Source organism: Motacilla alba, chromosome 4A (genome assembly GCF_015832195.1).
Source record: "Motacilla alba alba isolate MOTALB_02 chromosome 4A, Motacilla_alba_V1.0_pri, whole genome shotgun sequence".
NCBI classification, from domain to species: domain Eukaryota; kingdom Metazoa; phylum Chordata; class Aves; order Passeriformes; family Motacillidae; genus Motacilla; species Motacilla alba.
Window position 1 is genome coordinate 6,122,690 of NC_052045.1, and position 23,546 is coordinate 6,146,235.

Genomic DNA, 23,546 nt, shown 5'->3' on the forward strand with positions numbered 1-23,546 from the left:
TACAACCCAAACACGTTCTCTTGCAGCGCATAAGAAGTGCCTGTAAGTGCTCTGCTTCACTCCCATATCCTGCACATGAAATGAGCTCTGCACTCCCACGCAGACCCCTGGCACCCTGGCAGATGGAAGCTGCTTCAGAGACATCAACGCCCCGCTGCTGTGTCAGGAATAAGGAAGCCTCAACCCCTGCAGGCACACCAGGGCCTGAGTGGGAGGAGGAACACAGCCCAGGCTTCTTCACAGGGAAGCTGGGGACCTCTTCTTGAAAAAGCAAAACAAATACTCCCCAGCAAAACTGAAGGGAAACATGCTCCTCTCACCACACAGAGTTTTACATCTGCACTCTTGCTCTCCCCCATCCCACACTCCCTTTATTCAACCTCTGTCATTCCCAGCAGCCTTGCTTGCTGGTTGGAGCTTTGTTCCTTCCAGCCAAGAGGAGGGACACTCCTTTCCTTGCATGGCTGTTTGCCTCAGACCCCTGAGCTCCCAGGAGGGGCATTTCCATGGCAGAGCTCTCCCCTCCCTGACCCACGTGTGTTTGGAAGCTCAGCACCTCTGCTGCCATTAGATGTGGAGGCTGACTCATTTCCAGAGGGTTTCACCCAGAGACTCTTTCCATAAAGGAAACAAACCTTAGAGGGGCAGGCTGCAGTCTGCTTCACGTGGCTTTAAATACAACAGCCCAAGGAACAGGCTCTACTTCCTTCCCCTTCTGACAGCGGCCGAGAGACCTGACACCAGCAACGTCACACTGCTGCCAATCTAACCACTGCCTGACAAAAGCTGGTTTTCTTTTTTTCCCCTATGTTTAGCCCTTGGGAGCAGCCTGGAAAAGACCCTGTGCCTTGTGTCCACCCCAGGAATGCCCTGTGCTCCTGCCTGGACAATGCCCTGTGAGCCTGTGGGCAGCCCCAGCTCCTCAGCCCAGGCAGGTGGCCCAAGTGTTGTGTCTGATGGGGCAGGGTCAGAACCTTGGGGGCTGAGGATGCTCTGTTGTCCCTCCTGAGGCCCCCTGTCACCCCCACAGAGTCCATTCACCTTGCTAAGCCAAGAGCAGATTCATGTGAAACGTGCAGGGTTTGGGGCATTAAGGCCTCCCGGGCTGTGGATGCTGAGTGACTCCCAGAGCTGAGCTGGGGGAGGGCAGGGATGTAACACAGCTCCAGGATCACTAATCCCCAAGCAGATGTGCAGGGAGCAGCCCTGCAAGGCTGCCCAGGGCACAGATGGCCATTGTTTTCCATTTGAGACACATCCAGCAACCCTTTTTCCCAGCAGTTTGCAGCCTGGTGCCTTTGCAGGGCAGCGTGGGGCAGTTGTTCCGCCACTGCGAAGGGAGCAGCACCCAGAGCTGGGCTCCACTGCAGCTCTGGGAAGAGGGGCTGGCTGGGGGATCAGCACCACACTGCCTCCTCCCCAGCACCTGGCAGCATAGAGCAGGCTTGGAGCCATGGAAAACCTCTGCAAATTATCCGCTGAATTGGGAATGTGAAACTCGACCCGTGACTGTTCAACATCATAAAAGAAGCTGTGGAAGAGCTGCCTGGAACCCGGCTCCTGAGGCTGCTTAAAAACCATCAGGCAGGCTAATTCCTAGAGAGGGAGACTGCTCCAATTACTGGAAGTCAGCTTCAAAAAGCAGAGAACTCACCAATATTGATCTCATCATCCGTTAGTGTGTCACCGATGAAGTCGAACTGGAAGGACTGCAGAGTCTGGGAGAACTTCTGCACAGCTGAGGAGTATCCTGGAAAAGAACAGAGCAGTCAGCTGTGGGTTTCTGCAATTGTTCTACAGAGGCTGCATGTCCTAGGAATTTACCCTGAATGGAACAAGACCATAGGAGGGTGGTTATGAAAATCCACAAGCATTGGGAATTTCAGCGCTGCAGAAAATGCTGCAGCATTAATAACCCTCAGAGGCTGCAGAGAGAATTGGATTTGGGTTTTTTCTCTCTCTGAAAAAGCTTCTGCAGCACTAATGGATGCACCACACAGTACAACAACTGATCGATGGCCTTGTGTCCAGCCACACACAGGAAGGGACACTGACACACTTCCCTGCAGGAAGACATTCAGGAGATACTCCAGGGCTCTGTGTGCACCAGCACAGCTCCTTGGAGCTCAGGGGCTGTCAGACAGGCTGGCCACTGTTCACAGGAATTGTTTCATAATATGAGAGAAAAATCTGTACAGTCAGAAAATAAATGTGAGGGAAAAGGCAGGACTAAAAATAACTGTCCCTCTGTGGGGTCATGGACACAGACAGGCCCTGAGGGAAGGACAGTGCCACAGAGCACACAGCTGAGCCAGGGGCCTCAGCTGGGCTTGCCTGGGCACCCACAGATGACCCTGGGACCTGCTGCTCCTGCTGGTGAGGAACAGTCTGGGCTGGAAGCAAAGAAAGTGCCTGATGTTTCCTGTGGCTCAGTCTAAATTATTTTTGGACCTTCCAGAGAAGTTTCTGGCCCAAAGGATGCTTTGTGTCTTTGCACCCTGTGTGGCTGCAGGACGCGGCTGGATGGCGTCTGCTGGCATTGGCAGAGGGGCCCTGGGACGTGACAGTGACACCAGCAGAGAGCCTGACCCAGGGCCAGCAGGGACAGCACACTCACTGGATTGACCACATCATCCTGCACAAAGCTGCAACAATTCCTGAGATACAAACAGAGGGAGGCTGCACTAGCCTGACCTCAGAGTAGCATGTAGGCAACAAAAAGAAAAGCAAAGGAATAATGTTAGCCTCTGATTAATGTTAGCCTCTGATTTACATGGCTACTTCCCCTAATATGGGACTCCAGCTATGGGCACAGTCCCAGGCTGGACTCCTTTGTGGCGGTGCACAGAGATGGCACTTTCAGAAATTCATGAAATTACAAGTGGAGAAGATGTGACGGCACAGACCTTGTGGGCAACCAGCTCCCACCACTGCTTTGCCAAACCAGCACCATGACTGTTGTATATAGGAACTTAGTGTACATGGATGGTTTTTTCTGATTTGAAAATAAAACTTACTGCTGTGGTGGCAATCATGGGATGCTCTGAAATGCTGCTGTGAAGGGGAGAGAAAAATTGGACAACATTGAAATGAATGTTGGGGAAAAGAAATCAAGTGGCCTGTGTGGGATACTGGCAGGTCCCCAGACTGCCCTGCTTTTCCTGTCCCCAGGTCAGGAGCTCCTAACCCTCCCCAAGGTCCCCGGGCAGGCAGGGGTGGGGGGACTGCTGGGTCCCCGGTGCAGGCTCAGAGTGCAGTCCCTGCTTCTCCCTCAAAAGCCTCGTTCAGCAGCTCCCTCCATGGGTCAAACCTTTGCTCCTGAATGGGCAGATTCAGGCCTGAATGTCGCTATTTAGCCCCAGCTGCCAGGGGCTGGAGCACGTAAATGGGTGAACTCTCGCACAGAACGATGTCATTGACTTGATGGAAAACCTCAGCAAATAATTCCCCCCTCAGTCCCCCAGTGCTCGCTCAGGCCAGGCCGGAGGCTCATTCAGCCCTTGCTCAGGGGAATCTTTGTTCATCCCCTGCAAATCCCCGTCACTGTCACCATCCTTGACACTGCTGTGGCCCCATCCAGCCCCTCCCCTGCCGCTGGTCGCAGGTGATTTTCAATCCCCCTCTCCCAAGACCCCTCCCAGCCCAGTGTGTGTCCTTGAGCCCCTCTAAAAGCAGCAGCACCCCCAGCCAGCATCCGTCTCTCTGTCTGTCTGTCTGTCCCCTCCATGGGTCCTGCCTGGGGGCAGGTGACAAGGCACCACAGCTCCAGTGTACCCGTGAGCACAGCAGCACGCGCAGGTCCCATGGTGGTACCTGGCAGGGACAGAGGGTCTCCATGTGCTGCGTGTCCCTGTCAGCCCAAGAGGGAAGGAGGGAGAGAGGGAGGGGGGTGAGAGCCCGTACCCTGCGTGCTTGGCGGGCTCGGGAGGAGCTCTTAATGGAAACCAGGCTTCTCCAGACCAACACAACTCAACTCCCACACGTAGCCAGCCTTGGCTGAACATCGGCTCCTGACAGAGCTCCTGTGTGCATGCACAGGACAGCATCGCTGCTGCTGCAGCACTGCCACAGCCCTGGGCTGTGAGCGGGACACAGCACGGGGCTCACTGACTGCTGGCACCATGGGACAGCTCTGGGGTGCAAATGGGACACAGCACGGGGCTGACTGACTGCTGGCACCCTGGGGCAGCTCTGGGGTGTGACTGGGACACAGCACGGGGCTCACTGACTGCTGGCACTGTGGGACAGCTCTGGGGTGCGAGTGGGAGGGACACAGCACGGGGCTGACTGACTGCTGGCACCATGGGACAGCTCTGGGGTGTGACTGGGACACAGCACGGGGCTCACTGACTGCTGGCACCGTGGGACAGCTCTGGGGTGTGACTGGGACACAGCACGGGGCTCACTGACTGCTGGCACTGGGACAGCTCTGGGGTGTGACTGGGACACAGCACGGGGCTGACTGACCCGCTGGCACCATGGGAACAGAGGATGTCCCCACTCGGGGGCTGTGTCCCTGCAGGGCCCAGGACCAGGCCCTGAGGCAGAGAATTGGTGTCAGTGCTCAGAGACACTTGGTAGGACGTGTCCCCTTCCCTCGGGGGCACCCAAATGGCAGTGGTGACAGTGGTGACACCCCGTCAGGCAGGGCAGGGGGGCTGGGGAGAAAGGGATAAGCCACGGCCACAGGAAAGAGGTTTGACCACAGGAAGGAGCCAGCAGGAAAAGATGTGCTGTGGAAAAACAGGGCTCCATCCCACGCTGGGAGAGATAAGTCTGTATTCTCCCTTGTTTTAACTGCTGGAAATGTTTTCCCCCCAGTACAAACACTTGGCTGCCAAAGGCTGCTGCCCTGCACCCCCAGAGCGTGGCAGGAGGCAGAGGCAGCTGCAGGGCCTGTCCTGCTCCCCCAGGACCCAAGGATCAAGGAATACTGCCACGCTCCAAGCTGGAATGTCCCTGCAAACAGCACACCAAGGCTCGGCACTACCCCAAGGACCCTGCCTGCTCAGCCTGTTTCCATGGAAACACACCAAAATGAATTCGATCAGGACTCCTCAAGGACTCCTCTCCCTTCCAGCATCAGGAAGCAATGCCAAATATCACCATTTGTGGTTACAGTAATTTACTCTCCTAGTCCAAATGAAGTTCCATCCCTGCACAGAGTGGCCCCAGCCAGGCTGCAGGGCAGGAGTGGGAGCACCAGTGGCAGCCATGCCAGCCTCAGGAGGCACACGGAGAGCTGGGGGCTGTGTTTATGTGGGGATAAACACACCTCCAGAGCCAGCAGCTCTGGAAGGATGTGCCTCACAGCTTGCTCAGTAAGGACCTGTGATTCTCACTTCAACCCTTGACAGAGGTAACCAAAAACCACAAACAAAAAAGTGCTGCTACCGGTGCAAAAGCCACAGGTCTCTGGCAAAACACAAACACAAGCAGAGCCTCAAACCAGGCTGTGCTGCTGCTTTTTCCTCCAGTGCTTAGAACTTAAACCAGAAGGAAACCATCACCACAGAAAAGAACCACGGGGGAACAGGGTGAGCGGACACGGCCAGAGAATGGGGCACGGAGGTGCTGCTCGAGGGTCTGCAATGCTCGAGGTGTCACAGGTGCACATCCTTAATTAGCTTTACTAATTGCAACCCAGAGGTCACAGTCTGTGTGACTGCAATGGTCCTGTGTTCCCAGGAGAGGAAACCACGCCCCTGAGCACATGGAAATGGAAGTGGCTGTGACAACCAAGCGGTGACAGCTATGGGGACCAGCAGGATCTCTGAGCCAGGACAGGAGGGCCCTGCCTGGGCTGCCTCATTTAACACCACAGGGACACAATGGGACATTGGGTGTTACACAGGTGCAAAAACCAGCCTGATTTTTAGAAATAAATACTTTGAAAACCTACAGAACAGCTCCAGCTGTGCAGGAGAGTGGGTGTGGAGGGTGCACATCACATTGGCCAGGGCCAGGCTGCCAGCACCCTCTCCCCTGTCATCCACACCCAAATAGACCTTGTTTCCATGACACTCACTGGCTGTGCAGCAGCTGGTATTCACAGCACCACTCTGCTTCTTCCTAGGAAACAGCCAGGTGGGAATTGCTGCTCCTCCAGAAGCTCGGGGACAGAACACGCAGTGGGTTCAGCAGCCCTTTGGCTAATCCCCATCTCACGCTGCTCCCAGAGAGCAAATTAAGGAAGAAAAAACAAAAATACCGCCCCTCAACCTCATCATCTTTGCAATCATGGGCCGGTGACGCTTTCAGGGCAAAGGCAGTCCCGAGTTTAATCTGATCCAGCTGAAGGCATGAACAGCTGAGCAGTGATGGGGCTGCAGCATCCCTGCCCTGCTCCTAGGAAGGGACAGGATGTCCCAGCCCACACCGGAAGGTGGGAAGTGACTTTCACTGGTCTCCCTGCCTGCACCTACGCATGGGCAGCGCAGGGAAGAGCAGCCAGCACAGATTTCCATGGGGAGAAAAGCAATTCCTGAGGTTCTGCATCACCCAACTCACAGACTGCAGGGCCAGAGCAACTCAGTCACAGCTTCAGCAAGCCATGAATAAAACCCATAAGGAGTCAATAGGGAAAACACAGCCTGGGTTTGATGGTGGCAGTGCAAATAACCAGAGCAGAGCTAAGCAGGAGCTCCATCTTTGCATTTTGCTTTCTTCTTCTCCAGCTTGAAAACAGAACTATCAAAGCTGGCCACACACTTTCCTTTCAAACAAGCAAACAAAAGACAATAAAAGTTCACTCTGCCCTTAAACAAGGGCATTTAAAGACATGGAAGTTTTTGGGTTGGGATCTCAACCCTGGAAATCCATTTTTGTCAAGGAAATGTTGCAAGACCCTGACACACAGCAGCTGAGGACATACCTACATCTCCTACCAACGGTCCCTATGGATGATTTTCTCCTCCCTGGTGGAGAGCTGTGCACAGCATACATACAGCATGAGAAATTCCACTTTTCCCAGCATGCAGAGAGATGGCTGTGATTCCTAAGGGGAAAATAATGTGCCCATTGTCACCAACTCCCGCCAAAGAATTCCCCAGGGAGTTGCATCACTAAGGAGAGGGAGCTGATCACCATCACCACCCTGAGGAGGAGGTTCTGGACACAGTACCCAACCCACTGCTTCCCAGGAATTCTCTGCCCTTGCAGCAGAGTTTTAGGAGCCAGCACACAAAGTAAGTGGCCAAGGGGCCAGCCTCTGCTCCAAGGTGTTGGATTTACACTGTGTGTACCACCTGCATGAAGCCCCCAGTCTCTGTCCCACAAAAATACCTCAGCCTGGAAAGCCCCGAGCCCAGATGTGCTGTCAGGATCAGGAGTAACAAGCCCTGACACGTGGAACACTCCCAAATACTCCACAGCTGCTCAAACACAGAAACATGTTAATTTTCTCAGCTGAGGATAAAAATATAACCTTCCAGTTAGCCTTCTAGGTAGTCCCGAATCCACACAGGATCCTGCAGGGAATGCAGCCCTCTTGGTGCTGCACAGAGGAGAGATGCTCACCACTAGGGAACTCCAGAGCAGCCCAGGACAGGCAGTGCCTGGCACTGACCCAGGGCAAGCCGGCCGCAAGTGCCCCTGAAGGCTCTGTGGGGACTCAGAAATCCTGACACATTGGACAAAGGCCATTTTTCCCACATTGACACGGGTTTTCCACTTGCCAGGAGTAAGTGGCTAGCATGAACTGCTAAAAATAACTTGCTATATTTAGCTGTGCTTTACAAATCTCTTGTGAAGGAATTTACTGGATGTCTCACACTCTGTCACACATTTACCTCTCCTAATCAGCCCTTCATTGACTGAGTTGCTCATAAGCTGCTGCTTCCCTAACACAGCCAGTCCAGCCCAGGCTCCAGGCAATAGAGCAGGGCTGTGCTCCCAGTCAAAAGACATTTCTAAGTACCTCTCCCTAAACAGTGACCTTCTGCTCTGCAAGTTGGTTACTTGCCCTCTGGACCATCACCTCCACTCACACATCCCCCTCCCACTCTCCCCCCACCCTCCACAATTTCTCTTTCCTGTCCTAAACTTCAATCTTTTATTCTCATTAATTCTTCTCCTTGCTCAGCCGGCCTTGTGGGAAGTGCCCAAACGAGCTTGACAGGCTTATTTTCTTATTTACTGTTAAATTAAATACCCAAGGACCCAGACAGCAAGGGTTCACACTCATCACATAATTCTCACGCCTGCCTTATCTCCCTCGTTGCCTGAAGGAAACCGGCTCTGCCAAACCTGCCATGCTCCAGATGAGCTGGCAAAGGTTGTGAGGCTGCACCTCAAAGCTCAAGGCAGTTAAACACACAGAGGGGCTCTTTCCTGGATGCCTGGAGCACAAGGAGATCATGGATCCCCTCACCAATAGTTTGGAAGTTTGGCAACGTATCAGCCCAAAACCCCAAGCAACCAAGCAAGACTGGAAGGACAGCAAAGTTTTGGGGTATATTGGTCTGTTTTGGAGAAAATTGGAGTGAGTGATGTGGGATACAGCTTCTGGAAGACAGATGCCCTCTCACCCTCCCTTGGATTAAGTTATCCAGCATCTTCTTCCCAAGACCTCTCCAGTGACAGATCTATTGATCAGGAAGAGAATCATGCACAGAGCCACATTTCAAAGCAAAGACACGGAGCACACCATTCTCCAGTGACACTCGCTGGCTTGTACTGGTTTCCTAGAGAGCAGCACTTCAGGCTGTATGTTTAATATTTTTATAAGGGGCAGTGTGTTGGATGAATTTTTTTAATGATTTTTGCTTCTGCAACACAAGGGCAGCACAGGGTGCTGCAGCACAGCCTCCTGCCTGGCCCAGCTCAGCCAGGGCACCCCTGCTCTTCACACAGCAGCAAAACTCCCGCTGGCATCAGCACTTCCCTTAGTGCTCCTCAGGATGAGCCATGGGTAAAACTGCACTTTGGAAGCCTGAACTTCTCAGAGATTAGTTTTTTTCCCCTTTGCCATTTTGCTGGCGTTTCAAATCAACCTTGCAGCCCTGCAAAGCTGGAGGAGTTGCTTCAGCAAAACTGGAAAGAGACAAAGGGCAGCCAGCCCAGAACACGTGGCCAGCTGAAATGGAAGTTAAGAAAAGATGAGCTGCCTTAGAAATCAGCAGAAGTGGTGAAATGCACAGTAAGAAATAATGCAACTGTTTTTTAAACAAACACTCCTGGGGTTGCAGAGGCAGAGAAGAGTCACAAAGAACAAAATGCCATCACAGCTCTTGGTTCACCACAGACCAAGCCCAACCACAGGGCTGGTGCTGCCACACCTGAGGGAATTTCAGGCCAGCTGGTGTCCCAATCCGACTGTCAGCACACCAGGGACTTGCTCAGCACTGCCCAGGAGCACAATGAACCCGGGTGCAGGAGGGACAGCCACAGCTGGGGGACAGTGCCCGGCTCCATGGGCACCGGAGCTGCTGCTGAAGTGGAGGGCAGCTCCTGAGCTGGGCAGTCAGAGGCTCCCAAACCCCGCACGGGAGGCTCCAAGGGCAGCAGCACTCTCAGCTTTCCTGAGAGCTCCCAACACAGAGGTGCTGGGTGCCTGCCCCTGCAGCAGGGATGGCCAGGTGAGTGGTGGGGATGGCGCTGCCAGGTGAGCCCTGGGGATGGCAGCACCGGGTGAGCTGTGGCTGTGGGTGACATTTTGGGGCTGGAAGCCAAGCAGGCAGCCAGCTGGAAGCAGGGTGAGACTGGCAGGTGGCTCTGGCTACTTCACCTATTTATACACCTCATGAGGGGCATCACTGTCCCACAGAAGGCAGTCACCACCTTCAGAATACCAGCGTGGGCACAGCTCCTCGGGCTGGGGAATGAAGAACAGACTCTTTGAAAAATAAAAAATACACAAAGCCGAGCCATGAAAAACAAATGGATTCTGCCCTCCCTTGGGAGGAGTGAGCTGTCAGGGAGGGGCAGCAGCCTCTTTCCCAGGGGCATCAGGAGAGCAGCAGAGATCCCTGCAGTGCTGCAGGCCACCCAGAGCCCCCGGCTCCGAGAGCAGCCGAGCAGGCTCCTGGCACGGAGCTCTGGCGTGAGCGGCAGAGAGGGTGTGCTCCAAATCCACGGCTCCCCGCTGCACAGGCAGGACGGACACGGGAAAAACAAACACGAAAACAACGGACTCTTATCCGGGGCAGAGCACGAGCAATCCCCACGGAGACGTCTCATGATCTGCAGAGCCCTCACATGCATCTCCCTGCAGCCGCCCTTCCCAGGCAGGGCAGGTTCCGACGGGCGCTCGCTCCAAGCCCCGATGATTTCAGAGTTTCCTTCGATAAGAGCGCAGCGGGGCTGGGCAGGGGCCAGCTGAGTCACACAGCAGCCAGGGAGGGATGGCTTACCAGCGACCCAAAGCGCTTGGGTGCGGGGAGGAACGCGCATCCCTCCGGATCCAGGCTGGGAGATGATGCCAGCGTGGACACGGCCTGTTCTGCACCAGCTGGCATCCCCCGGGAGGCTCCCTGGCACCATCAACCTGACCCACACTGCCTGAGCAGCACACTTAGGGGGCTTTGCCAAGAGCCACCCCCACTCTGGGCACCTCTGCAAGGACTTGGGGACGGGCTTTGTGCTTCCACGTCAAAGGGTCCCCCGATGCTCTGCAAGTCACCAGTTCATGCTGTGATGGAACAGGAACAGATTGTGTCCCTTGCTCTCCATTCTCACAGCTACAAGGTTTAGTACCATTAATAAATCTATTCTTGTTTTAAACATCCCTAGGCTCTTCAAAATCAGGCTTGGCTGGGGGAACAGGCTAAAAAGGAACGAGATCAGACTGAGAGAGTAACTGACTTCTGGGCTGTACTTATATTTATAGACTTTATCTCAGGCTATTCTGCTGCTCTTATCATCACTTGAACAACTCATGACTGCACATTCACCTGCACGGAGAATTCGGTGACAGGAAAGGACACAGGGCAGAGAGACCATGTCTGAATGTGCCCCAGGAGAAAAGAGCCAGCACGGCTGGGATCTCTGCTCCCAGTGCAGCAGCTCGGCTGGTGGCACTGAAGAGGCTGTGAGACACAACACAGGCCAGTGTGGACAATGCACCATCCCCAGAACAGAAACAACAAGGTTCCAGAAGCTTTCTCATCCACACGTGTCAGATCTTCAGACAGAAGCTTTATGTGTTTGGAAGATTCATTTAATGCTGAGTAAGGAAAAATAACTGCTGCCTCCTGAACTACTCCAGCAGTTCCAAAGCTGCTGCATTTTGGTGCTCAGTACCTGTAAATAGTGCTGACTGCTCACCAGAGTTTTTTCCTGTGAACCCACAGTTCTCCAAACCTCTGTGTTCCTGCCAGGCAGTGCCACGCCGCCCCCACAGCAGCACCTGCCCCTCTGTCCCTGGAGAATGGCCCAACCTGGCACTGCAGGCTCTGCCTGCAGCCCAGATCCATGGCTGGGCAGCCAGGGATCAGTGCCAGAGCCACGCTGTGTGGGCAGGAGGATGCAGCATGGCCAGGATGTGCCACAGGTGTCTGGCTGCCTGCTGCAGCAGAACAGAGCAGGCACACCACTGTCACTCCACAGAGCCAGGCTGGCACCCAGCAGGACAGAAAAGCCTGGGGCAAGCACGGGATGCCACATCTGTAGTTATCAGTGTGCCACAAACAGCATCAGGAATAAAATATTCCAACAGTACCTCAAGTAAAAAGCCAGAAAAGCTGAGTCCTCATCCAGTGACTCAAGAGGAAACTCTTAGGTCAGCAGCAGTGCTGCTGTGAGCCGTGGGCTGTGAGACACACAGAACATGGATAACACCCACATCCTCCCAGGGAAGGAGCCAGAAAAGGCAGTAGAAGATGGATGAAAAGCTCCCTGCATGCCTCATGTGCAGCACAAGAAAAAATATCCTTAAACACATGAAAACGATTTTGCCTCTTGTCCTGGCCCCTCGCGCTGCCGTATGCAGGCAAGTCCTCCAGAAGCATATCTGGGCTGGAAAAAGCCATCACAAAATATCACACACTGGTTTGTTCAAGCTGGGCCAAGGCTGGCCCAGAGCCCTCCCACCAGCCCCTGAGCTGGCAGGGACAGGGCTGCCTTGGTGCTGCTGCCAGCCACCCCTGCCCTGGGCTTCCTAAAACAAACCCAGGCCTGGGCACACCTGGGCAGGGATGGAGCAGCTGTAACCAGCAGGAGCCAGGGGAGAGGCTGGGGAGCTCAGGACAACAGCAGGGAGGGAGCGGGGGACAAGGAGCCAGGCCTGGGGACATCATGGCACAGCCAAACCATCCTCAGCCACCGGCAAAGCAAACGCAACAGTGACAACCTGCCCAGCCAGAGAGCTGCTCCACGGGGAGCAAAACCCAGCAAACACATCCCTGAGCCCCAGAACAGGGTGGGATCTGCCTCACAGCTGGATGTGGTAGATCCTGTGCTGGCCCCTCGCCTCTCCTGCCTGCACTGAGGATACAGCTCTGGCGCTGGGGGTGAGTTGGCTTTTGGGAGGGTTTTTGTTCTTTTTTCTGCTATTGTGTTTTAGTGTCTGGTTGAAGCGTGTCTGGTTTAGATTTGCACCAACTGGGGCCCTAGTCCTGTGCTCAGAGCTCGGAGCCCACGAGCAGGAGCTGCTTCATCAGCAGCTGCTGGCTGCAGAGACCCCCTGTGCCCAGCTGAGCTGAGGATGCCTGCAGGGTGCAGATGCTCCCAGGGAGAGCTGGGCTCTGGCTATGGCTGTGATGTCTTTTAAGACAGAGCTGGGAAGCCAGGAGACAATTTTACAAGTTACCAGCAGTAACTGGTGCCCTTACTGGCTGAAATCCCCAATGAGGATGGGGAAGATCAGCAAGGAGCCAACAAGAGATCACATTATTGCTGGAGGAGAGTGATGTGTTTTCCAGCAGGTCATTTCCCTGCTGCTCCTCACTGTCTCATGGCTAAGCTGTCCTTGTGGGACAGGACATTGTCACTGCAGCTGTGCCTCCCAGCAAAGCGATGCTTGCTGGGAGAGCTGCAGCCTCTCCTGGTGTGGGACAGGCTCCTTCCTCTTCCCCATTTTCTAGAGGAGCTTTAGGGTTGTTTGGACACAGTCTTTGAGATCTGGCTGTAACATGCTGCAGGAACAGATTCCATTGCCCCACAGCTTTCCCATGAAGCAGGACATGGAGTCTTGGGGAACTGACCAGACAGGCCACTCTGGGTGGCTTCAATCCCATTAAAATAACCTGTTCCAAGGCTTCAATCCCATTAAAATAACCTGTTCCAATGCCACACTGCTTCCCACACACCACAGCATTTAACCCCCAGGCACCACATCCAACAACAGCACAGAAACCTGTCCAGAACAGGTCTGCCATGCTGGGGGGGACCAGAGTTCCCTCAGGGGACACGCCAGTTCCCACACACAGCGCTGCAGGACCTGCAGGGATGATGATGATGATGGTGGTGGGACCTTTCCTGGGTGTCCAAGGAACCCCATTCATGGGGAAAAAATCACGAAGGTCCCTACACATTCCTTTGTCAGGTTATCCCTCAGGATGAAGTGCTCGCAGTAGCTGGGGACGCTGGGAACTGCCAGCACAGTCCCAGGCACTCTGCACAGCTCCCCGCTGGACAGAAATCAAGTGCAAAACCACACACACAACATTTGCATGAGAACTCACAGCTCTTCAAGCTTCAAAGGACAATTTTCACCATCACAGCACTCACAGCTACTAATGAGAAAAGCCTTCATCTGACATTTCTCCAACTCCATTTGATATTTAATTGGGAGAGAAGATCAAAGACCAGGGGAAATAGGTGGTTTTGCATTATCATTCACACAGCTGAGCACAGTAAGCAGGAGAGATGAAAGAAACCCACGCTGAAGCACAGAAAGAAACTGCTGTAAAGCAGCCATTCTTACAGCCACAGTGCTGCCATGGAGCCACAGCCTCTGACACCCCAGTGGCCTAGAGCATGTCCCTGAATGAGGCTCCTCTGTCACACCAGTGCTGGCCATGCTGAGCTCTGGGCGTGGACAAGCTGCTGTTGGAGCTGAATCCCCAGTGCCCACACCAGGTCCTGATCCTGGCCAGCCCAAGGGGAATGGCATGAAGGGACAGACACCTCCCAGTCCTTCTCCCTGCCTGACCATGGACAGGCCACAGTAGTCTCAGCACTGCCAGTACAACGTGTGGGACCAGCCTTGTCACCTGGCACTGCCAGTGACTCTCCGTACTGCTGGCACAAGAAACAAGGGATGCAGCCAACTTTACAACAAAAATAATTTCCATTTCTGACTCAAAGTATTCTTTTCTATTACTGGCTTTCACACCCAAGGCTGTTACAAGGGAACAATATTATTCTCTGCTTTAGTCAGTTTAATTCCCGACTTTGTCCCCTTGTGGTGTGACTACTCAGCTGCTGGAGGGGTGTCAGCTGACAAGAGCAAGAACCACACTCAAAGGCAGCACTGGCAGGGCTGTGGCTGCAGGATGACCCTCCCCAGGATATGGTGGGCTGCAGGCCCCTGGAAGAGCTTCACCCCTGGAATTTTATTTGTTCCACCTGGTGACACATCAGTTGGGTGGAGGGAATGGAACCAGTTTCCCTTAATCCATGAAAGGCCAAAGCCCCCTAAAGAGCCCCCCTCATTCAGGTAACCTGGCCTTGGGCACTTCCATGGATGGGGCAGCCACAGCTTCTCCGGGCAACCTCTGCCAGGGCTCACAGGGAAGAATTTTGCCCCGTTATTTCATCTAACTCTGATCTCTTTCAGTGTGAAGCCATTCCCTGTTGTCCTGCCACTCCATCCCTTGTCCAAAGTCCTTCTCCACCTTTCTTGTAAGCCCCTTCAGGTACTTCACCCTCTCTCCTCATTGGATCTCACTCTCCTGATGGGACCACCACCACTTCAGCATCCCAGCAGCTGAGGGCATGTCCCCCCACCCTGTCAGGGGGCACAGAGGGACTGCCAGCCATGGCTGTCCCAGTGGACATTGGCATCTGCCAGCTGGCCGTGGTGAGGCCATGCCCAGTGAGTACCCCAGACTCCCACCCACAGCTCCACATGGGTAGGATTCAGAGATATATCTATTTTTATCAAGTTATCTGTTAACTAAACACAGGGAGCTGATGGAAGCCCAGGCAGGATTTGCCCCAGCACCTCCCTGGCAGCCTGCTGGATCAGCTAGAAAAACACCCCACAGCATGAGGCAAGAAATCCTGAGCCCTGGGGGTTCTCAGTGCTGTCTGGGTGTGCTCTGCTTTCTTCTGCTTCTGCCCTTCCTCCCTGGCCAGTCTCCCTGGGCCGGGTCTGCTGACCCAGCGAAATCCCTCACATCCCTGTGCGCTACAAACACTGAAAAGGGAAATGGTTTTCAACAAAGTGATGAAGGAAAGCATTTCCATTAGCAAGCAGGTTTGTTTTAATCCCTCTGATTTCCATTTTGTTGGGGTTTTTCTTTGCCCTGGACTGTGCAGAGGTTTGAGTTTTGTACCCACGTTGGGTCTCACAGCGCTGTGACGTTGGCAGTTTCAGTCACACCAGCTTTTGTCTCTGCTGCTTCCAGATGGGCAAACACGGGCTATTCCAGCCACAGCCTCGATAACAAGGAAGCTCTGAATTATTCTGAACAAAAGGGCAGCAGCTTAAACCTATTAACACCAACTGAAACCAACCAGCTGGCAGGAAAACCGCGTGTGACCAGCGTGGACTGCCTGTGTCCCTCCAGTGCCCCCATGGATGCTCTGCTGGCCTGCGCCTGGATTCTACTGCATGGATACCAGCAGAGAATCATGGAATCATCTGGACTGGAAAAGATCATGGAGTCCAGGAAGGCATGGGAGATGACACAGGGAAGGTGTGCATGAAGGTGTATCCACAGCCGTGGGGAGGCAAAACAAATCAAAGCAGTCAGGAGGTCAGTGTCAAACACGTGGGACTCGGCGGTTTCAGGTGACACAACCTGGCCCAGGTGCTCTGGTGATCTGTCAGCACTTCTGCACAGGCGACTCCCGCAAAGTCAACACTGAAACTGACATTTCATTGGGAAAAACGCTCCCCGCGATTTGAAGAATGACAGAACACCGACAACAATGGGAGAATTTCCAGCAGGGCAGGGCCCCTCTGACGCTCGCCGGTGGTCCCGCACGGTGACCAAGGGATGGCCGGGGACGAGCCCGCCCCGCTCCCCCCGCGCCCGGGAGATGCAGAATAACGGAGCAATAACGGAGCGCCTTCCCCGAGCGGCGATCGCTGTCCCCAAACGAGCAGAACGACGTGAGCCCAGCGGCACGGGGGATCGGGCCCGTCCCCGCGGGGGGACAGCCGCGGCTGGCCCCGGGGGTGGCACCGCAGGGACAGCGACACGCCGGGGGTGGCGGCCGCCGCCCGGGGAACGCCAGCCCTGCCCGGAGCGATGCGGGGCACGGCCCCAAAGCGGCTCCGGCGCGGGGCTGCGGCGATGCCCGGGGAACGGGACACACCGCGGTGACCGGCCGAGCCCCGCCCGGACCCCCGCCCGGCCCGCTCACCGCGGATGGCGGCGATGAGCGCGTTGCCGTCCTTGATCACCTCCTTGATGAACTTGTTGGTCCGCTCCAGCTCCTGCTCGTAGCACTTGAGGCGCTCTCGGAAGTCGGGGCTGTCCAGGTAGCAGTCGCTGAACTCCAGCGGCGGGTGCCCCATGGCCGCGCCTCGGCCCGGCTCCGCCGCGCCGCGCCTACGGAGCGCTGCCGCTGCCGCCGCTGCCGCCGCCCCGGGCGCCCCGCGCCGCCGGCATCCCGCGGGCCCGCCCCGCCCGCCCGGCCCCGCCCGCCGCTCCCCGCCTCGGCCGAGCGACCCCCCGCCCGCCTGCCCGCCCGCCCGCCCGCCGAGCTTCCGGCCGCGCCGCTGCCGCCGGGAGGTGTAGTCCGGGATGTGCCGCCCGGTTTCGCCCGGTGCGGGACGCGCGCCCCGCCTCGCCCCGCTCCGCTCCGGCCGATCCGATCCGATCCGATCCGGGCCGGGCCGGGCCGGGCCCGCCGCCGCTCCCGCCGCGCCCCCTGCCGGCCGGGCGGCGCCGCCCGCACGCGTTGCCATGGACGCTCCGGCGGCGGCGCCTGACGCGGCTCGCGCGGTGATGACGTTCAAGTGGCCTCCACGTCGCCGGGGCGGCCAAGATGGCGGCGGCGGAGGGGAGCGGGGCCGGGGCCAGCCTGGTGAGTGCGGCCGGGGGGAGCCGCGCTGCGGGCCTCCCGCGGGCTCCCGCTCTCCCTGAGCAGGGCCGGGCAGGTGCCGGGCAAAGGCACAGCGGGGGCTGGAGGCCTGGGCGGGCGGCGGCTCGTCCGCAGGGCGGGGACGGGAAAGGGGCCGAGGACGGGGACGAGGAAGGCGACAGGGAAAGACAGGAAAGGGGACGGGGTCGGGGGCCTCCGCCGTGCCCTCCGTGCCCCGCCTGCACAGCGCTTGCCGCAGAAGCGGTCGGGCTGTGCCCTGTTTGCCTTCGCCTCCGGGCACCGGGAGCTTTGCTCGCCCGCGGGGCTTCAGCCCGGTTCAGCCTGGTCCCTGAGCAGCCTGGGTGTGTGTCCGTGCAGCTCCACGGCGCTGTTGATGTTGATGTTAATGTTAATGTTAATTTGAAATGCGGGCACTGGGGGTGGTGCGGCTGTGCAGTCCTCAGGCATCAGCTCCCTTCAAACACGGCTTTTTACTTATTCCAGTTGCTGCTAGAACAGAGCACAGAGTGTGGATCTGGGGGTGGCAGGGGACAGGCTCACACACAGCTGCTCAGCTCTTCAGGCCATCACTGCGCACACCGGGCAGCGACAGCCTGGCCCTGCCTCAGAACCTTTTCTTTGTGTTATCCCTGAGTTGTGAGCAGCTCTGTCCGTCCCCAGCCCATCTGAAGTGCTCACGAGCATGGTTGTGTTTGTTCCTAAAGGTTTGTGCCCATTCAGTTCCCAGGTCTGGCAGATGTGTCCATATCCCAGGATATTCCAGTGGAAGGGGAGATCACTGTCCCTGTGGGATCTCACTCTCCTGATGAGGATTATTCCACGCTGGATGAGCCAGTCAAGGACACAATTGTGAGTCTGAGCCCGTGGCTGGGGTAAAACTCAGGTTTTCTGGTGTCTTTGGCAGCTGTTGTACAAAACCTGTGTTTTTGCACAGCTCTGTGCTTCAGCGGGGATTGTTTTAGAACTCATCATGTGAAACAAATTCCTGTGGGTCAAAAAGTGTCTGAATTGTGGCCCAAAGTTTCTCTGTGATCCTGAAATCAATGTGAGGGCAGAGACCTCAGCGGGAGCTTGTGAGAAACTCTGCTGACTGAAGGTGTTTTTCATTTATTCTCTTTTCCTAGAGGAGCAAACAAATTGTTGGTTATATTCTGGTGTTATTAAGAGATACAGTATTGTGGTTGTTAAAGAAAATGATGTGATGCTATGTGATGCTGTGGTTGTTAAGGACTGCAGGAAAAGCAGTCATTGTTTGCTGCAGAGGGTGCTACAGGACTTGTTGGGTTGGATCCTCTCCTCTCCATGTTCCTTTACTTCTGCCTCTTTGCTTTAGCTGGGAGCTGTAATTTTTGTGAGGGGATACATGGAAGTGTTTTGTGTTTGTTTCAGATGAGGGACCTGAAGGCTGTTGGGAAGAAGTTTGTCCATGTCATGTATCCCAGGAAGAGCAGTGCCCTCCTCAGGGACTGTACGTGCAGGGGATGGGGGTTCAGGGGGGCTGAGCATCCTGAGCAGCAGAGCTGGCACTGGGCTGTCACCAGGGCTCTGGGGCAGGGTGGCCTGGGCCAGGATGGATGGGGCTGGGAGCTGTAGCAGCTGCTGGGTGAATTTTATTACAGATCATGGGGTAAGATGCTGAATAAGAAAATTGTAAAGCACTGGGATGTGGAAAATGGCACCTTGGGAGTTGGGCACTCGCCAGGAAAGCAGAACCGAGATGGTTCTGTGCCTTTTGTGATGTGTTTTCCCTCTCCCTGCAGGGGATCTTTGGGGCCCATTGGTGCTGTGTGTCTCCCTGGCTCTGTGAGTATTCCAGGGGAATTTGGGGTTTTGTGGCCCGGTGCATAAGGGAAATGAGATGTTAAAAAATTACTGATTAATGTGTTAAGATCATTTTCACCTGATCCCTCTCTGTCTTGTGCAAGCACTGCTTGGTTGGGTTCTCTGATAAAATGTGTTTGTGACATTTCATGCCCATTAGCACCTCCTGTCCCTAAATTTAGGATTTAAGGATGAACTCTTCCTGGTCCCCTGGCCTAGGAATGGTTTTACTGAAGGTGTCTCTAGTTGTCCTGATTCATCTGTGGTGCCTGCATCCTGTAGTTATTCCAAGGTTTCTCTGAGGCTGATTTATTCAAACACACACTACTCTGCTGCCTTGAGAGGTACCAAAACTTTGGTGGTTTAATTTCCATTTCAGCCTGTTGTCCATGGCTTGATTCCCTTCTGAGTGCTTTCACAGCCCTGATTCCCTTCTGAGTGCTTTCACAGCCCTCAAAACAGGGAAGCAAATGGACTGAAATCACCTCAGTTGAACCACAAATGTTTTCCTTTCCTGTGCAAAACCGAGGATAGAATAAAAATTAAAAAATGGATGAAAAACTATGGGCCTGCAGCATAACTGGGGATCAGTGTTAGGGCTCCTGCTCTGGCACCTGCTCCAGTGTGGGAAAACTCCATCAGTGCTGATGCCTCCGTCTGTCTGTTCCCCACTGCAGCTGTTTCTCCCTATTCCCCACTCCAGGATGCTGCAGGGTGGCTCTGCAGACAGCAAGGATGACGGGGGGCCCCAGTTTGCCGAGGTCTTTGTCATCATCTGGTTCGGGGCCGTTGTCATCACGCTCAACTCGAAGCTTCTGGGAGGCACCATGTGAGTGCGGGTTTGTTCCGTGCAGGATGGCTGTGCACGGAGCTCTGCCCTCCCGGCCTCACTGCTCTTTCCCTGACGCTGTCTCCCCGTGCAGCTCCTTCTTCCAGAGCCTGTGTGTGCTGGGCTACTGCGTGATGCCGCTGACCGTGGCCATGCTGGTGTGCAGGCTGGTGCTGCTGGCGGGCGCGGGCACCGTCAGCTTCATCATCCGCCTCATCGTGGTGGGGGCCATGTTCGCCTGGTCCACCTTGGGTGAGTCCCTCCCTGGGCCTGGGGAGCTTGATCCGGGTGCATTCCCTGGGGCAGGACCAAGGGGTGCTCTAGTCTAAGATGGCCCTGGGCTGCCGAAGGGCTGTAGGAATAGTTCTTCCAATCTGAAGCCGAAGGCCTTTAGAAATAGTTCTTACAGTCCTTGAGCTGGCAGAGGTTCAGCCTCTGCTTCTGCTCCTGTGGGTCAAAAAGTGTTTGAATTGTGGCCCAGAGTTTCTCTGTGATCCTGAAATCACTGATTTCCATGGTCATAGGCAAATTGCCTTGGGCAGCAGGATGATGATTTAGTATTACTCTCTGTGAGACTGTTTGGTGGTTTATTCTATGATTGAGTTATAAATACAGTTAGAAAATGCTGATTTTATAGAGGTGCATTTGCACGATTTCTGCTGTTCTTTATCCGTAAGTCTGGCTCTCATTGTACAGTGTCAATCAGCATTTATGGCCAGGCTGGTTGGGGCTTGGAGCAGCCTGGGCTGGTGGAGGGTGTCCCTGCCTGTGGCAGGAGGTGGAACTGGATATCCCTTCCAAGCCAAACCGTGCTGTGACTCCATGATTCTACAGCTTGTCATCCTGTACCATAAAGGGAGTTGCACTTGGTGATTACAGCCCGTTGCTTTGAGCAGTGGTTTTGTTTTCAGCACAGCTACAGTGCAGATCCTGGCTGTGAGGGGGCTGTGAGGGTTGTGCTGCTCCTGCTTCACGGGTTTTGTGTCTCTGCAGCGTCCACGGCGTTCCTGGCAGACAGCCAGCCCCCCAACCGCAAGGCCCTCGTCGTGTACCCCATCTTCCTCTTCTACTTCGTCATCAGCTGGATGATCCTGACCTTCACCCCCCAGTGAGCACCATCCCAGGGGACTGCTACACTGACTGGACTTTCTCATGGACGCTGCAGTGAATCCTTGGCTTTATCTCTTTCTAATTTATATATAGGGATACTGTAAAAAGGCAGGTTGTGGGATAAAGCCAGAGGGCTGCAAAAAGTGCTCATTTGTGTGTCCCTCTTTGTGAAAGATGCTGAGGTCCAGCTGCTGAGGGGTTTATTTAGCCCTGTGCTGTACTGGTGTTAAATAAACAATGCCCACTGAGACAGGGATTGTTCCATCTGAGGAGAGAGTGGGAAATCCTGGATTTTCAAGCTGCCGGGAGATGAAGTTTTTGCACGACTTGGCAGATTTCCTGCCCGTGCTTGGATTCTCACTGAAGATAAAAATGCCTTATCAAACTGTAGAACTTCACTGCAATGATGTGTGGAGAGGAAAGAGATGTGTCTGACTCCTTTTCATTCCCTTGTAGAGGGGTGGGATGTGCACCCAGGGCATCGTGGGACTGGAGCTTTCCCAGGAAAGGAGAGTTCAGTCAAAACTCAGCTGGGTCCCTTTGCAGGGAGTTGGAGCTGGTGGCAGGGAGTTGCCTGTGCCCATATCCATGTGTTGTGTGTGTCCATCCCTTCACGTGGCAGGAAAGAAGGTTCCAGCTCGGTGCCTTCAGCACTGCCTCTGTGAGGGGACTGTGGGCTCACTGCAAGTGGCAGACCTGTGACCAGAGTGACCAAAGCTCAGAGTCCTGCAGAAATGCTGAGACTGCTTTGTAGCAAAGACTGGGCTCTCACCCTGCATTTGGGAAGTGAAAATCCTTTGGAAAATACCATGAATGTGTAGGTAGGATAAAAACAAGGGGTTCTGTGCAGAAAGCTGAGGTTTTGCTGCACAGGCTGTTTGGGTCATAAAAACCATACCAGGGCTTTGGCCCCAAAGTGTTAAAACAGCTTGAAGGAAGGGAAATAAATGGTACTGGAGGTGTTGGTTGCTCTGAAGCAGGATGTGAATTCTGCTCTCACCTGCCTCTGTGTGACTGTTCTTTGGTTGTTCATGGGGACAGCAAAGAAATGTGTGTAAATGTGCATTTTGTTCCCTTGTACTTCCCATGAGATGTCAGACACTTGTTCTGTGGGTTGTTTTATGGGGGTTTAATTTTGCTTAATACTTTAATAAAAGGGAGGGGGCTCCACCAGTCACTGCAGATTTATTGTGTACCTCTCTTGGGTACAGGTGTGCAAGAGTCAGGTGCATTTTGGCACAGACATTGGGAGCTGGGACTTGCTTTTGGAAACTACAGAAATGATTCCTGTTGTCTGTTGTTCTCAGTCAGCAATTCATGAAATATCTGGGGTGAAAAAGCTGCTATAAAATGTCCTTTTTCCTACATTTGTGCAGACTGAAACTGAGGTCTGTGGGTTCTGCTGAGGTGTGAGTGTGCCTAATTTCTACTTACATGTGCAAGATCATTCTGTGCTGTAAACACTGGTGGTGGGAGTTGGGATGGAAATTGCTGAATTTCAGATTAAAAGTGCATTTTTGCATTAGTGGATAATGAGCTGCTGTGTGTGGCAGGGCCTGGCTGTGGCACCACGGGGCTGGAGGGGAGCTGTGGTGGTTTGCAGACATGGGAGCCATGGAAAGGGGAATTCTTAAGCTTCCATTAAATTATTGCTGGTATGGAATGTGGCTTTTCTTTTAAGTGTGCAGTTTTTTGTTGAATTAAATGTTAGTTCAGCTTTTTGAAGCTGAAAAGAAGTACTCAAAGGAAATGGATGGTAAAGCTGTTGATGGCTGTGGTGGGATTCCTTGAGCCAAATCTTTCTGTCCTACAAGAATTTAACCACACTTTCAAAGAAATCCTTGGATTCTCTCTGGGTCTTGTGACTTGAGCTGCTCTTCTATCTCAAGGATAATTGGAGTAGCATTTAATTGATCCAGTAATGTTTTGAAATTTTTTACAGGACTTCAGAAAGTCAAAAAGCCCAAACTGGGGTTTGTTCCTCTGCCACCCTGGAGGTCCTGCAGAGCCCCTGCTGTGACAGAACCACATGGGCACATTAAACACAACCAAACCATTTTGGTTCAGGGAAACAAAATGCCTCGAGCTTGTTTGATATTTGCAGATGCTGGAATTAATGCAGCTCTTCAAAGTGCTGGGGTCACCTGTGAGTGCTGAGTGCTCCCTGAATGTCCCTCCTCCTGTGCAGCCAGGTGTGCAGCACATCCCTCCCAAGGGCCCTGCAGGGGAGCGATCCCTGCCACCACAAGAGAGGTTTAATTTGTGCTGGAAATGTCTGTGGTAAGAACTGTTGTGCTTTCCAAGGGAAAGGCTTTTCCTTCTTGTTTAAAGCTGCTGGGAATGGGTGACAAGGAGAAGCAGCTGTGCTGCCCATAATGGAGTGTTTGAACTGCTCTGCACAGAAATGGCTGATTTCCAATGCACAAACCAGGCCTTCTTTCCTACTAGGATTTTTTAAATACTGTTTATCAGCAGAAGTTGTTATATATGTTTAATTTTGATCTATTTAATACCAATAAAAAGGAAAATAATTTATTTGTTTTAACTTGAAAAATTCAAACAGGCTGACAGTCACGTGGGCAATGTGAGGTGTGGATGGATGGAAGCTCTGTGCTCTCTGTACCTG

General features: G+C 54.2%; 2 protein-coding genes across 3 annotated transcripts in view; one reads left to right on the forward strand and one right to left on the reverse strand.

The window, feature by feature from the left end:
- The window catches only part of OPHN1 (oligophrenin 1), a 50,806-nt gene extending 34,054 nt beyond the window's left edge, over window positions 1–16,752 (reverse strand). Inside the window, exons 1-2 of one of the 2 annotated variants that reach the window (XM_038164765.1) lie at window positions 16,477–16,752; window positions 1,655–1,750 (exon numbers count right to left, since the gene is read on the reverse strand). In XM_038164765.1, the coding sequence (XP_038020693.1) occupies window positions 1,655–1,750; window positions 16,477–16,630 (250 nt within the window). In that variant the 5' untranslated portion in view covers window positions 16,631–16,752. The remainder of the gene's footprint in view (window positions 1–1,654; window positions 1,751–16,476) is intronic. The other variant, XM_038164766.1, reaches the window with a different exon arrangement.
- Window positions 16,753–17,007: 255 nt separating this feature from the next.
- Window positions 17,008–22,594, forward strand: YIPF6 (Yip1 domain family member 6). Its single transcript, XM_038123099.1, has 7 exons — window positions 17,008–17,142; window positions 17,881–18,009; window positions 18,550–18,628; window positions 18,921–18,963; window positions 19,685–19,810; window positions 19,905–20,062; window positions 20,804–22,594. Exons 1-7 carry the CDS (start codon window positions 17,104–17,106, stop codon window positions 20,920–20,922), a joined length of 693 nt encoding a protein of 230 aa, XP_037979027.1. The 5' UTR covers window positions 17,008–17,103; the 3' UTR covers window positions 20,923–22,594.
- Window positions 22,595–23,546: the final 952 nt, after the last annotated feature.